This window comes from Physella acuta, unplaced genomic scaffold, assembly GCF_028476545.2.
Source record: "Physella acuta isolate Inbredline_101_S28 unplaced genomic scaffold, ASM2847654v3 ptg000770l, whole genome shotgun sequence".
NCBI classification, from domain to species: Eukaryota; Metazoa; Mollusca; class Gastropoda; family Physidae; genus Physella; species Physella acuta.
The window spans coordinates 77,099-89,144 of record NW_026732288.1 but is presented as its reverse complement, the minus strand read 5'-3'; the positions used below and the strand labels follow the sequence as shown (position 1 = coordinate 89,144).

The following is a 12,046-nucleotide window of genomic DNA, read 5'->3' as shown; positions in this document are numbered from 1 at the left end:
CCAATTTGACTGATCTCAGAAAATATTTTAGTAACAAAACGATGTTTTAAAAAACAAAAATGCTATTTTGATTTGAGGAGGCTGAGGTCTAGCCTTTTTGAGACGAAGGGGAGGAGCAGGTAAAAATCTTTTTTTTTTTTAATTTGAGGGTTAAGCGCGACGTCGTTTATGCATTGCGGTTCATCCGATCGCCATAAAACTTTGAGTAGCTGTTGATGATACTTCTGGGAAGGTTTTTGCTATTTGAAAAAAAAGTGTTTCCGATGGGAGGCTGTAAGGTACAGTACTACTTCCGGTCAACGGAAACTACTCAAAATTTGAAAGGAGGCAGAGAATTAGATCTTTCACTTACATGTAAAATTTCATTTATCTATCAGAAACAGTACTCAATTAGTTATAGACCTTTGATAAATTGAAAGTAGAATAAGTTCCACTTCGGGTTACCGGAAATCGCTGAAAAGTTTATACAGAACTACAAATTTGATACAATACTTGTACATGAAATTTTATCAAAACTAGCTGTAAAGGAACTCGATTAATCGTGTTCACTGACATAAACACACACATACATACATATACAAACACAAAGACATACGGACAAAATTTAAAAAAAAGCTATCTTTTACGACTCAGTAAAAAGAATATTTTTATATTGTTGTTTATTTAACACAGCGATGTTGATGCCGCGGTTCATTTTGCGCACCAGTAAAATATATATTATATGCAGAAGCGTAGCAGGGGGGAGGTGCGGGGCGGACCGCACCGAGTGACTTAATTTAGGGGTGACATCAAGGCAAAAAAAATAGCAAAATATATACAGAAAAATGATAATTCCACTTAATTAAGTGATTGATTAGAGTGAGTTAAAGTCTCGTTTAATAGCAAAGTTGACACATCCTGACAAGGGTGGAGGGGGTGGGGATGACACCATGACGTAAACTGGCTAATGATAGATAAAACATGCTACATCCAGCTGTATTTATAACCGACTATAGATCAAATCGTTTGTATTATCTGAGCACATTTGTAAGCAATCACTGTGTGGGGGGGGGGGGAGAGTTTCATCAACTCAACGTTGCAAAATATGCCTGAGGAAAACGATTTGAATGAGACTTGTATGGGGTGGGGGGCATTAAATACATCCAGAAAAATCTATTTGAATACATACACATGCGTACACATATACTTATATATATATATATATATATATATATATATATATATATATATATATATATATATATATATATATATATATATATATATATATATATATATATATATATATATATATATATATATATATATATATATATATATATATATATATGTGTGTGTGTGTGTGTGTGTGTGTGTTTACGGGGGGAGGGGCTGACACCATTAGGTGCCGCACTTGGTTCCACCCGACCTCTCTACGCCACTGATTATAAAACCTACCTATGTTTTGAATTTGAAAAAAAAATAACATATTTTATTTTTCCTATTTATAAGGATTCGGTGACTGCACATATTTATGATGCTGGTGGGGTTCAGTACTACCAAAAAAGGTAAAGTACTACTGCTTTAGGCTGTGGTAAGAAGTTTAAATTTATTAGATCTACCGTACAGTACTGTAAAAACGATATGCAAATCTTATAGTTATAGTGCCCACAGCCAGTCGCCGTGGCTTATATTTATATTAGGCCTACCTAATATTTTAGAAAGTATAAATAGCCTAATTTATACATGATGTTTAATGCTTTTCGTTCTCTAAATTATAATGACATTGATTTTGAACTCTTATAATTATAACATACTATTATAATGTCATGACTTTTTAGATGCTTTAATCATCTTTAAGATTTAGTATGACCTGTATTATTATTTTTTGCCGTTCGTGGATAGGGGCGCTCTGGCATGTACTCGGTGTAAAGTTTAATGTCTACCGTCAAATACACTTCCTCCTTCTCAAAGTTTTATTTTCACTTAATAGCCCTTGGTACGAAGAGCAAAAAATTAACTTACATATAGATTCTACTTCCTGCTTTGGTAACCCGGCTCAATAGATTTACTTTACTTACTGTTTTTCAGTTGATTATTAAATAATAATTGACTAAATAAATAAATAGAGATCGAAATCTAGAGATTTCAATAAAAATCAAGAGCAGCAGAGCTGTCATTCTTCAGTGTTGTTTTTTTTCCTTTTTTGGAAGCGATTGGTAACGCATCTTTGAAATCAATCTAATCTAGTTTCTAGTCTAGACTAGAAATTTAGATTTTGCGATAGGCTAATTTTCAGAAATTGTCGGCTCCTGACATCTGTCGACATTTTTTATGTTTTCAACATCAAGTAAGTTTCATTTTGCAAACATTTTTATGTTGAACTTACTTCTACTACTCTAGCTAGTCACTAGTCTTAGTACCTTAGAGTTACTAGATTTCTAGATCTAGTTACGTAACATACATTACTAATAATGACTATGAGTATGAAGGCATATATTAAATTACAATCTGGTACCTAACTCAATTCCTGGTAAATTCTACTTGGACTTAGATCTAGTAAGTAACAGTATATTGAATTGAGTATGAGTTTGGTTAATGACAGTTAACTTAAAATCTAAATCAGTATGACTCATGAGTAGGCCTAATCCTTAGTAATTAAAATTAAATCAAGATCTAAAGTTAAAGTAGATAGATTCTAGTTTCTAGATATCAAGATCTACCCTAGCTAGCTAGACTAGAGTTTGAGGCTTTTATTTTGAAGTACCAGGTAGATCTAGATCTACTGTCTACTACACTTAGGCTCTCTCTCTCTACACACACACTGTGTTAACTCACACACAGACTACTGTGACATCACTTGCAACTTCCAAATAAGCTACAGTATAGATCAAGTATCTAATAGTTTAAATATAGGCTTAGTTATTAGTATCTTAACTACAACTTATTTATTAGGCCCTACTAATTAATAATTATAATAGATTGCCAGACTACTAGATCAGTATGAGTATTAAAGTTAGGCCTAATTAATAACTTAATACTTAAGCCAAACTATTGTGATTTGTTGTTGGTATATTTATGTTGACATCTGTAGTCCTGTATTTTTAAATCTTTACATTTGATAACCTGTATTTACTTTATTTTTTTAGTGCAAGAACTAAATAGTGAGAACATTGGATAATATAGTCATCTGTTCTTTACAAAAGGAAAGCAATGCCAATGGACCAAGTAATTAATTTGCTGACACTATTATAATTTTAAATTTTGCTACAACCAGTAGGATTTCAAGAATTAATTTTATTATCATAATTTTTTGTCACACCAAAAAAAAATGCTTTTTGTATTAACATAAGCCTAAATGATTCTACTTTTTAATCATCAGGTACAAACAACGCCGTGGAATGCAGGTGATGAAGTTGTTGGGCTTTATGATTTCAGAGGTCGTTCAAGGGATGACTTACCTTTCTTTAAAAATGACATACTTGTTATAGTGCGTGCTACTTCAGTGAGTTTATGCTTTTTTACTGCTCAATCTTCTTTACCTAGGATATAACATAACTTAAGATGCTGAAGGTCTGGCTCATAAGTGTTTATTTTTTTACATGTCTGTTCCATGGTGATAACTTCTTAATCTACAGTAAGAATTTTTTTTTTCAGGATCCTAACTGGTATAAGGCAAAGAATAATAATGGAGCGGAAGGAATGATTCCTGCTAATTATGTAAAGGCCAGAAAGAGAGTGAATATACAGCCGATGCTGTAAGTTTTTTAAATTTAGCTCAATTGCTACTAATGGGACAAAATGTGACATACATCTGTCGCTACAATTACTAATACACCATGACACATCAGCCGTTACTACCTTATTACCTGTCATGTTTCTATTGCATTATTATTATGCAAAAAGCGCTTCTTCACCATTGACGCTTACTAAATTTAGTATGATATTGCACGATATATTTCCCACACAAAAAACATAGCTTTTTTAAATAAGTTTATTCTACCTTTTTGGACAACTTTTGAGCTTGATTTCAACTTACTTTGGCTTTTTTTTTTTTTAAAGAATCAGATAAAAAAATGGATTTTATATTAAGTTAGATATTCAAAACTTCACTAGCAATAAGATTCTGGTAATACTACTGAGGCTCTCACTGGCACTTAGACTGCCTACTTGCATCACTTACATTTAAATAATAAAAACTGCAAGAAAATCTAACTATATATTTTTGTACAGTTAAAACATTTCTTTTTTTTTTAAATAAGTGCATTTTGTGATTTTTTAATAATTAAGCAAATGATATTTTAAAAACATTGCTGGGGTTAAGTATTAGTTAAGTATCTGGGGAAGGTTTCTTGGTAGATAAATCTGATACTATTAATGTGAGACATGGGTTGTTTTTTTACTTTGCTGGTACCATGTGACACCAAAATTTTATATAGCTGGTACCTTATATTATTATGTTGTGTGTGTAAACCTTTTACCACTAAGGGTGTTATAAAATAGGTGTTTTGTATATACTACTGGTGCCATATAAGTGTTGCCAGGTGTTTATTTTGTACTTTATAGCTGGTACCATGTTCATTTGACCTAGTGTTTTGTGCCTATCATAGTTGGTACCATGTAAGTGTAACCTGGTGTTTTGTATCCTATAGCTGGTATCATAGTGTTTTGTTCTCATAGCTGGTACAATTGATGTGTAACCTGGTGTTTTGTTCTCATAGCTGGTACAATTGATGTGTAACCTCGTGTTTTGTTCTCTTAGCTGGTACAATTGATTTGTAACCTGGTGTTTTGTGTATATTATGACTGGTACCATGGTGTTTTGTTCTCATAGCTGGTACAATTGTGTAATCTGGTGTTTTGTGTATCTTATAGCTGGTACCATGGTGTTTTGTTCTCATAGCTGGTACAATTGATGTGTAATCTGGTGTTTTGTGTATCTTATAGCTGGTACCATGGTGTTTTGTTCTCATAGCTGGTATAATTGATGTGTAACCTGGTGTTTTGTGTATCTTATAGCTGGTACCATGGTAGTGTAACCAGGGAAGATGCAGAGGCTCTATTGGCAAACATGGAAGATGGTGTATTTCTTATCCGAGACAGTATTCATTTTGTTGGTGATCAAACTTTGTCAGTTAGCTGTGAGGGACGTGTAGACCATTACCGTATCCTAACAGGGACAGATGGAATGATCCTTGTTGATGGGGGGGATTGCTCCTTCTCATCTCTTATTGAGCTAGTGGAGGTATTTCCATGAAAGACATTAATGGCTACTAATTGCTGTGTGCATAACGATGAACCATAGCTCTAATAGCATATTTGATAGAGTTTATCTGTTGTTGGCATGCTACAGCTACATGTCTAGATGAATGCTAAATTACCATTGGTTGGTTACTAAAATTTGTGTTTTCCTATATTTGTTTAACCATGTTTCTGTTTAAATGTTTGCCTTTCTTGAGATGATGAATGTGAATTTAGCCAGCTATTTCTTCCTTGTCCTTCCAAACAAGCCATCTCAACAGGAAAAAAAAAAGAAAAAACCTCGACACATTTTAAGAGAAATTTTGGTTGTATTATTTGGCACTGCCTGTTGAAAAACCAAAGTCATTGCATGCATCTATCTGTTGTAGATGGTACCATGGTAAGATCGGCCGACAGGAAGCAGAGAGACTGTTGACACCAAGAGAGAATGGTTTGTTTTTGATTCGAGATAGCAGCAATTATGTAGGGGACTACACACTTTGTGTTTGCTTCCAAGACCGGGTGGAGCATTACCATATTAAGTACGCAGATAACCTGCTGTCTATAGATGATGAGGAAAAGTTTCAAAACCTGGAAGAACTTGTGCAGGTACAAGAAACTAATAGTTTAATCAATGTGGGCATTCAATTTATTTTTTCTTAGATTTATCACCTTTACAATCAAATCATTATATTTAATCCGTATTCATGCAGTGAAAAATAATTGCAAAATTTGACTTAAGGGTTGAGCAGATGCTTTCATGATTAACCTCTTTGCATTTCTTAATTGTTTATCATTATTGCTGGATTTTAAAAAATTTTCTAAAACATTACAAAATCATTTTCTACACAAATATTGTTGCATTTAATGATTGGCAGGCTTATCTAGCTACAATAATGGGCTTAAGTTAAGAAATTGTGACCCTGACACAAGGCACTTTCTCCAATGTCACAAGATGTCTCCTCATCTTAACCCAACTTTTTTGTCTTCATCATTCTTTTAAAAGTATATTTTCTGAACATATTTTACAATAACCTTGGAATCTGCTTAAAAGGGTGACAGGACACAGTAATTTCAATCACTTAACATGATAGATGGGCTGAGTAATTTCTATAGTTTCTTTTTTTTTTGTGTTCGGTTGTCTTCAATGCTACCCTATGTCAACTAAAACATTTAAACCTTTACCTTATAATAACTCAGTGAGTTCTAACACCATAAACCTTGTGCTGTGTCATTTTGAGAAATCAGGCATTTAGACTGGATTTTTTAAACTAAAAACTTTAGTCATTATTATTTCTAACTTGTGAATCTAACTTACTAACTACACTAACTTTTAAATATTAGCATACCCTAAAATGCCATGCATCTCTATTAAATGGAAGCCCTTGTATTTATTTTATAATTATTATGTAGTTGGACTAACTCATTTGGAGTTTAATTTTAGTATTACTTTATATTTCATTTTAAAATTTACATCAATAATTTTTAATTAAAATGTTAAAATTGCATATTATTCTTTCAGCATTACAAAAAAGATGCAGATGGTTTATGTACAAGACTGATTCGACCACTTCCTAAACAGGGCGATAGTTATGGAACTGTTTGTGTTCAGGATTTTTTGAATGGAGGATGGGTTATAAACAGACATGATCTTCAACTGGGTGAACTCATTGGAAAGGGCGACTTTGGAGGTGGTTTTAGCGGAAATTAGTTCATCATCTGTCTTGTTATTTTGTATTGCATGTGTGTAAATTAGTCAAATTTAAGCCAGCAGTTATGTGTAGTAGATTGATTTATGCAATGACTGATGGTCTTACAAACTATGCTCCATTCTGATACTATGCTTCTTGCCTTATTTTCTCCTCCCTATGTGCTAAATTCTGTGGTAAAAAAACTCCACTAATATAAGTTCAATGTCTTTTTTTTTAAAGATGTCTACAAAGGTTTTTATCATGACATACCTGTGGCAGCTAAACAACTAAAAGATCAAGATAGAGGAAGTCAGGCATTTTTACAGGAAGCCTCTGTTATGACGTGAGTTCATCTTTTTTATGAATTATGTTTGGGGGTTCATTGTCTTTTATAATCAGTTTACTACTTTAAGAAATATGCATTGGAATTTTGCATTTATTTATAAATGCAGAAATGTGTAGGATTCTCTTCACATAATGACAATATTTGATAGGAATTAGATAATAGAAATATATTTTTCATTTCTATGATTTGTAACAATTGATGAATTTAGTTTTTTAATTAAGGGCAGGATAAATATTGAAATTAGAAATCTAACAATAAATCAGTCTTGTTATGATGCACAAAATACAGTGATATTAATTATTATTTAAGTAACAAGCACCAGTGCTAATGTTGACATTTTGTTTTGCATTATTAAGAATTTTAAAATTTAAATAATTAACATTAAGGTTTTATTCACATCTTTTATTTTTTAAATGGCATTTTTATAGTAGTAAATCTACCAATTATACTTATTCTCTGTATATTGTTTTTTGTTATAATTTTGTAATAATTGTAGCAAAAAGTACTGTGTTTGAAAAATGCATCAGCATATTTTTAAAAATAAAATACTCTTATTTATCAATTTGAACCATTATTTTCAGTCTACTGTGTGTTTTCTTTACAGTGGTCTAAGTCATCCAAACTTGGTGAAGCTAATAGGAATTGTGCTGAATGACTCAATTATTAGTATTATTGTAACTGAGTACATGGGCAAGGGAAACCTTGTGGAGTATTTAAGAACTAGAGGTCGAACAGTTATCACCAAGAAAAACCAAATCAATTTTGCTACGTAAGTAAAAACAAATACTTTTTAATGATATATATTATGATCAGTAATTACCACCATAAGTTGATTTTGTGGGAAGTTTATGTTTATGGCTAATAGTTCTCTACTACAATTTACTTCCTTCAAGTAGTAAAATTAGCAGTAAAATTTTGTTGATTTAGAGCAGGGGTCTCCAAACTACGGCCCGCGGGCCGGATGCGGCCCTCGAAGTCCTCTCATCCGGCCCGTGGAGATCATTTTGTCCAAGGAAAAATCGTTTGTTGGTGATGGCTGAGGAACTTTGCCCAGAAAAATCAAAGACATGCCTGGAAGAAACTGGCCCCTGAACTGAAATTTGATAGTTAATGCGGCCCTCGGACTGAAAAGTTTGGAGACCCCTGATTTAGAGTCATTCAACAAATCTGAATCAAACCTTGTCTTTGTGGCATGAGCTCTTATCTCAAAAATCATTGCAATGAAAACAATCATTTTAAAATCATTCATGTAATCCTGCCATTCTATACAAATACTATGCACAGTATTGTAAGATAACTATTGACATTCATACTTTTTGTTTCCAGTGATACTTGTGCTGCCATGGAGTATTTAGAGAGCAAAGAACTCGTTCATCGAGATCTGGCTGCAAGAAATGTATTGGTTCATGATGATGGTACTTCAAAGGTAAAACAGTATGATATGTTTGTTATATTATTGACAAAAAAGTGAAATGTAAACAGTGATTGATGATGAGGTGAGGAATTTTTTTACTGACATTGAGTTTGGGTGGAATTTGAACTGTTGATATTATTCTGTGAATCATACAGCAAGTTTTAAGAAGCATGAGAAGGCAAAACTAAAATATTCTTAGTGTCTTAGTCAATTCTTCTCACTTTCAGGTATCAGATTTTGGTTTAGCCAAATTTGTTGACTTCAGTTTTAGTAGTCAAAAATTTCCTATTAAATGGACTGCCCCTGAATCTCTAAGAAACAATGTAAGTATAGTCAATTTGGAAATGGTTGTTTTTTTTTAGTTTTAATATTCAATATTTATCCAGTTAAATTTTCTCTTCACTTAATTTTTTTTCCTTTATTATTTTTTGCAGAGTTTCACAAACAAATCAGATATGTGGAGTTTTGGAATACTACTGTGGGAAATCTACTCTTTTGGTCGAGTGCCATATCCTAGAATAGTAAGTTCAATCTGCACTTGTTAGACTAGAACCATTTTTAAAGCTTGTGGGTTTTCTTACATCCACTTTTGTACTTAACTTTAGAATAGTTATGTAGCTGGTTAGGGTTTTACTTATGTATTTGCTTTTAATAGCCTTAATCCTGCTTATACAATAAACTTGAGTGCCTTGATGTTATCCTTTTAAATCTTGTGCAGCCTTTAACAGATGTTGTGATGCATGTAGAGAAGGGATATAGAATGGAAGCTCCAGAAGGCTGTCCTGCAGAGATTTATGCCATAATGAAAGAAGCCTGGGAGATGGACCCAGAAAAGAGACCCACTTTTCATGAAGTACTTTTAAAGTTACATAATCTTCAAGCTGTAACAGTCTAGTATTCTGATTTTGTTTGCTTTTAATTGTCTGTCAAAATATTTGCTGTACATATTGTTTTAAGAAAAGCATGGATTTTTCGGTAGTAACTGTAATTTGTAATTGCTGGAGTCTTTAAATAATGGGCCCACCAATTTAAAACATGCAGTTGTTGTAGATATATACCTATAACAAAATATTGATGGCTTGTTATTACATAAAATGTTTATTTCATTTGCTTTATAGTAATTAAAGTGCTAATGGAAAAAATTCATGTTTTCCTCCATTTTTGTAATTAAGTGCTATATTTCATCATTGTAAATTCTTTTCTCAAGGTTGGCTTGTATTATTTATACTGTACTTGCAATTGCAACAACTTATTCTAATTATATGTTTATGAAACAACTAGATCTAATGGTATGTTAGAGATGAGTAACAATTAGACCTAATGGTATTTTTGTGTATAGCTGCTCTGTATAACAAAAAGGTCATATGAGATCTTGTATGTTTGCATGTAACAACCAGAGTTGATGTCTGATTCTGTGATCTTGTTGGCACTAGCAAACATAGAAGTTGTGTTCAAGTATTAGTAGAACACTGAATCCAAATAGAAAAAAAAAGTGCCTTAATTTTAACCTCCCCCTTGTTTGATGAACCATATCACACTTTTCTTATGTTTAAACTTATTATAATCACAATATTAAACTGAATATTGTCTCCGTAGTGCGTTATCACCATGAGTTTCATAAATGACTATGGGCTTGAGATAAGGATTTATTATTCTATACAAGAATTTTAGTTTTTAAAAAAAAAATTTAGGATTTCCCATTGCAATGTTTACACATTCCACTTCCAATAGTTTGACATGGCACAATTTTGGCTATTGCATTTAGGTTTAAAATAACCATTTTTAAAAATATGTATTTATAATAAATGGTCTCCAGAAATAAGGGCTTGGATTAAATTTTTATACATTTTTGTGATGAAATTTCATTTGTTTGTATCAAATTTCTGTCCGAACATTTCATGTAAGTTTTGTAACAAGACTTTGTTGTCTGTACATTGTGCCATCATTATGTTTAAATGTTGGATTTTTAATATTTCCTCTGGATTGGTGTTAATGAACATTGTCTCCATTTTTTTTAATAAAAGGAAAATTCTTGCATTAAACTTTTTAAGGTGTTCAATGTATTTTTAACAGCTATTTGACATTTAAAAACTTGCTTTTTAAATTGATACTTTATAAAACATATTTTGCATGATATTTAACAGCTAGTCTAGTTCTCATTATGTATTATCTTTTGTTTTTGTTGGTGTTGTTTTATGAGAATAACATTGCAAGATGGTTGCAGCATTAACTCCCTTTTTTTTATTTTACATGAATAGATTTCTTCTATGCATATAAACAATCAACAAAGAAACTGCATCCCTGCCCTAAGCAAATTCCTAATATATGCCCCACCCCTATGTATATGTTTTGTGGACACCAGTTATGTCATTTATGTCTATTATTTTGTAAATGGAGGATTATGTTATAATATTGATTTGGTTTAATTAAACTAATGGAAAACACATTTGAAAAGCCAATGAGAATAAAACAAGCAGTATTATGTAATTGGCTCTTTCTTTGTGCTTAGGTTAACTCAAGGGTTGTATAACTGATACAATATTCAAGTAAGAAAACCATACTTATGCTAACATTTTTTTAATCTGCCTTCTTGCCTTTAAAAGATGGTATTGGAATCAATTATGTTTTTATGTGTGTAAAGAGTACATTTGATGAATATTATTTTTGTGAACTGTGTGCAGTTCAAGTATATAAGCTGTAGAGTTAATAAATACCTACTGGTTGAGGTGTATGCTGGCCAGTAGTTTCTAGCTATTTTGTCTCTATATATCTGACTATTATTTGTGAACTGCTGTTTTTTAAGTCACTGTAAAATGCAACATAGTTTTCATTATTAGTGATGAAAACAACTTGTGAAAAAATCCTGACTGGTTGTAATACTGTTAATGCTACCATCTAAATAAAGCTTGTGACGAATAGCATGAAAGGTTGTAGCTGCCGAAAATTCATTGTCTAATCATTATAAAGACATGGTACTAACCAATAAATAGCCTTTTTGTACAAGCTTCAGGTTCTAAGAATGTACAAATCCAAGCTTATTTGAGTTGTATTATTTATAGACAGCTCAGACACTTAGTAATATGCACTTCAGTTCATGATTTTTATTGGAAACTTTTCTTACTATAATAAAATTCATGTATACTGGTTGGTTGATGTTTTTCTTTCTTCTTTTACAGAAAACTTTTTTGACCACCTAAAAAAATTAACAGAATCTAATTTTTAAATTATAAAGCAGAAAAAAAAATAAGACAGACCTACAAAAACCTAAAAGAGGAGGCCACTTATATGGAATATAAAATAAAAAAGATTAAAATGCCCCTTAATACCAATAGGGGACATCTACTTTTCTTGATGGACTACAAAGAGCAAAAAAGT

At 31.9% G+C, this 12,046-nt stretch overlaps 1 protein-coding gene across 1 annotated transcript; it reads left to right on the top strand.

The window, feature by feature from the left end:
- Positions 1-1,884: 1,884 nt before the first annotated feature.
- LOC131950557 (tyrosine-protein kinase CSK) lies at positions 1,885-11,817 on the top strand. The gene is made up of 12 exons (XM_059312774.1): positions 1,885-2,329; positions 3,129-3,207; positions 3,362-3,484; positions 3,637-3,737; positions 5,610-5,829; positions 6,743-6,911; positions 7,152-7,254; positions 7,862-8,026; positions 8,584-8,683; positions 8,899-8,994; positions 9,106-9,192; positions 9,390-11,817. Exons 2-12 carry the CDS (start codon positions 3,193-3,195, stop codon positions 9,564-9,566), a joined length of 1,356 nt encoding a protein of 451 aa, XP_059168757.1. The 5' UTR covers positions 1,885-2,329; positions 3,129-3,192; the 3' UTR covers positions 9,567-11,817.
- Positions 11,818-12,046: the final 229 nt, after the last annotated feature.